The sequence below is a fragment of the Pteropus alecto genome, unplaced genomic scaffold, assembly GCF_000325575.1.
Source record: "Pteropus alecto unplaced genomic scaffold, ASM32557v1 scaffold48, whole genome shotgun sequence".
In the NCBI taxonomy this organism is placed as follows: domain Eukaryota; kingdom Metazoa; phylum Chordata; class Mammalia; order Chiroptera; family Pteropodidae; genus Pteropus; species Pteropus alecto.
The window spans coordinates 1,478,334-1,482,281 of NW_006442110.1; the positions used below are offsets into that span (position 1 = coordinate 1,478,334).

General features: G+C 62.7%; 1 protein-coding gene across 1 annotated transcript in view; it reads left to right on the forward strand.

Annotated features, from left to right (window-relative positions):
- The window catches only part of IQCA1L (IQ motif containing with AAA domain 1 like), a 13,802-nt gene extending 12,244 nt beyond the window's left edge, over positions 1-1,558 (forward strand). The window contains exons 17-19 of the mRNA XM_015596156.2: positions 234-416; positions 705-943; positions 1,454-1,558. Of these exons, the coding sequence (XP_015451642.1) occupies positions 234-416; positions 705-943; positions 1,454-1,558 (527 nt within the window). The remainder of the gene's footprint in view (positions 1-233; positions 417-704; positions 944-1,453) is intronic.
- Positions 1,559-3,948: the final 2,390 nt, after the last annotated feature.

Below are 3,948 nucleotides of genomic sequence, written 5' to 3' on the forward strand. Positions count from 1 at the left end.
AGGAGGTGAGGGAGAACGGGCAGGTGTCATGCGCCCGAGGCACGCCACTCCAGACCTTGGGCAAGTCCCCTGTTCTCCTCCTTCCTTATCTCCTTACCCTTGAAGCAGGACTGACAGCCACCCCGATCTGCCTCTCGGAGTCCATGTGAGGCCGAGCAGGGGCCCTGAGAACTCAGAAGCCCACGTGATAGATAGGTCGCCGTGTCCCGACCCCACCACCTCTCCGTCCGCAGAGCAGATGGACCCAAAGCGAATAAAGAAGGACCTCACCAAGGCCCTGCGACTGCTCAGTCCCGGAGACCGCGTGATGCTCATAGGGACCACCGACCGGCCTCAGCTGGCCGAGATGAAGGGGCTGTGCCGGACCTACGAGCGCATCCTCCTCATGCCGAGGCCCGATTATGCTTCTCGCTATGGTGAGGCCCTGGGATACGGGCACCTGCCAGAAAAGGGGTCCGGGGACCACCCCTGCCATAGCCTCCCGCCCTTCTTCCCACCCCCACTGCCAGTCTGAGCAGCACCTCCACGGCCTGGTAGCCTGGGTCCTGGCCCGGTTCCTCGTGTCGAGGGGGCAACGATCCCTGCCTTCCTGGGAGGAGAGGTGCTGTTGGCCGTAGAGATGCTCACCCTCCAGAAGCACAGTTTGTTCCAGACCCCAGCAGAAGTGCCCACGGCCTCTCCCCGCCCTGTGTCACCCCCTGCAGTGCTCTGGAAGCATATGCTAGAGGCCCAGGTAAGCCAGGCGGCCCAGAGCCTGGACATCAGCGCCCTGGCCAAGGTGTCCGATGGCTACACACCCGGCCACATTGTGCAAGCCATCCAATCAGTGCTGACTGAGCGGCGGCTCCTGCAGTTGTCCAAGCGGCCCCTGGTGGCCTCAGAGTTCCTGGGTCACCTGGCGAAGCTGGAGCCGGTGTACAGAGAGGAGGAGGAGGCCTTGAAGGTGAGGCCGGGTGGGCATAGGGGAGGGCAGGGTGTCGGCCGTCCAAAGCCCCAGGCGCACAGCACGCCTTGGACCCCTCTCTCTGCTCCCCCATGGGGTTCAGCCTGGAGCGGGGACGAGAAGTCATAGGGAAGGACATATGGGCGGGACCGGCTCACCTCGTTTCCTTGAGGTGGGAGCCTGAAAATGCCACCTGTGTATTAGGGGCCCAAGCTTGGTTCTGGCACCAGCTGCCACTCCCTCGGCTGCCCTCTCTGAGTCGGCGGCCAGCCTCAGGGTGGCGCGATGGCTGTGGGAGCTCAGGACACAGGGCCGCAGGGCGGGGAGGAGGGCTTGCCTCGCAGTGGCTGACGCTGTGGCCGGGAGCAGCTGGGGGGACTATAGAAACCTTGGTTCTAGCGAGACGCTGACCTGGGAGGAGAATCCATAACCGCGGAGGGGGCGAGGCCGGGAGGCGGGGCCGAGGCCCAGATCCAGTGCATTTACCCTCCTCCTCCTCCTCTCACCCAGGACTGGTACTTCAAGACCCCGATGGGCAAGAAGATGATGAAGCTTAGCAAGGACCAGGATGCCGAGGAGGCCAAGCTGGCGAAGGAGAAGAAAAAACGGAAGTGATGGCCGAGCCTGGGTGCCCAACAGTAGCGGTGGACGCGGACAGTGCCCCGTGGCACTGGGCGAAGGGACCAGGGGGCGGAGGCATAAACGCTCAGGTGGCTCAGGGACCAGCTCTCTTTGTCCATCTCTGTGCTTCTGCCCCTTTTCTGTGTCCCCTGCCCGGTGCCCAGCCTCCCCCTCTCACCCCACCCCCTCCTGGCCCTCTGATCCCCGATCCCTGACCTCTGACCTCTGACCATACCGTGTTTCATCTCCTGTCACTCTCCTGTCCTGGCTCCTCCCCCACTCCCTTTCCTCCTCGAGGTATGTAGGGGAGGAAAATAAATAGGACTAGAAGGAACGAGGGAGAGAGGAGAGAGGGCGAAGGAAGGTCTCGGTAAGTAGAGAAAGCGTGAAAAACGAGTCTAGCCCCGCCCGGCCCTGACGCCCCATGTGGTCTGCGTAGTTCCTTCCTGTCTCTGGCCCTCACTGTCCTCCCCTGAAAAGTGGGGAGAGGTGGACCCAGCTGATCTCCAAGGTTCCTTCTGCTCTGGAGTTGGATTATTCCTGTCTGGGGAGTCAGGGGGCTGGCGGGGTACCGAGGAGAAAGAGTGGGGAGACAGACACGTCTGTGGCGGGAAGCCCATCTGTGGGTCCCCCCTGTGGAGAAGGAAGAGCTGGGGACTCGGGGTCGGGAAACTCTGGGAGTGAGGACGACCACGCCACTGAGAGCCGGGAGCCCTGGGGCTCTCCCAGAAGAAACGATGCCAAGAGTGTGTGACTGAAGGTCGAGGTACGTCCCACAGGTCACAGAGGCACCGAGAGCCAGGTGCGGTGGGACCACAGGGGCGGGAGCGAGCCTAGAGCTTACGGTGGGCAGCGGTGGCTGAGCCGAGCCGGGGGCCTGGGTTTGAGCTTTTTTCCTCCCCTTCCTTTTTCATTTTATCTCCTCAAATGAAGCCGTCTCATTATCCTGATGTGCCTGAGTGGGCCGAGCCTCTTCCTCTTCCTCACCCCCCAGCTGAGACCCCCTCTACTATGGCAGGTACAGAGGCCATGGGAGATCCAGGGGTCATCCGGGGTCATGGGGATCGGCAGTCGGATGGGTGTGGGGGTTTGGTCCCGGGATGGGCGGGGGGCTCTGTTGCTTCCTGTGGAGACAGACCCCCTAATTCCCCTGGGTAGTCTGTCTTCCTAAGAACTCCTGGAGGGCATACGTCACGGAGGGTGTATTTGTTACACGGAGGGTGTATTTGCGCCCTGTACACCGGATTGTTACTACTGTGAACTCCCTGTGAAGGTGCAAGGCTAATTGGTGACATCTGGGAGGACAGGAAAAATTCTGAGCACCCACCTGCCCTCCCCTGGGATCGAAGCCCAGGCTGCAGGACACCTCTTGGTGGAGGACATGCTAGACGACAGGGACTAAGAAATGGCGGCTCCGGAGCCCCGCCCCACCCGCCTCCTAGGCCCTGTCCTGCAACAAGTTGTCTCGCCTGGGGCCAATCACCTGCCACCTCTGGGCTCCGCTTCCTTCCGTTTACCTGTGAAGCTGTAGTGGGTGTGATCAGCAAGGTGGTCCCTTCAACCCTGCGGTAGACAGCTTGGGGTGAAGCTCGGGGTTGAAGGGCCCCATCCTCCCTGCGTCTCCAGGCTCCTCCCTCGTCCCCACTGCCAGCCAGAGGCCTCATTCCCAGGACTGACAGCTAGAACAGTCTGGGCTATTTACGGCTTGGCTCCCCGCCCCTCCCGCACTGGGCCCCGCCTGGCCAGGGCCCAGCGCCCACCTGCCGGCATTGCCCTGAGTCCTGCTTCTTTGGCTCTGTCTCCCAGAAAAGAGCCATGCCTGTGAGAAGGAGCTCCCCTTCCCCCTGGGGACACCGTCTGGGGTGCTTCCCCTCGGTCCCTGCCGGTCAGGTCTGGGGGCCCCCACAGCCGCTGCTGTGCCGTGACATGGCCCTGCAGAACGCCCTGTACACCGGAGACCTGGCGAGGTTGCTGGAGCTGTTCCCTGCGCACAGCACGGCCGACCTGCTGCTGGAGAGCCGGGCTGCTGAGCCTCGCTGGAGCAGCCACCAGAGGGGTGAGGGGCCGGGGCCGGGGAGGTAGTGGGGGTTGAGGACCTGGGGGTTGGGCTGACAGCATCAGGCATAGAGGTACCAGCGCTCGAGGGTGAGAAGAAGCCCCTGACAGTTAGTTGCTCCTTCACCGGAAAGCTTGCCTGAAGAGGACCTGGGGGTTGGGCTGACAGCATCAGGCATAGAGGTACCAGCGCTCGAGGGTGAGAAGAAGCCCCTGACAGTTAGTTGCTCCTTCACCGGAAAGCTTGCCTGAACCTTGGCACCGGAGCAAGTCACGCGGCGCCCAGAATAGCTCCTGCGGACCCTCGTGGCTGGGTAAGGCGGATCTCA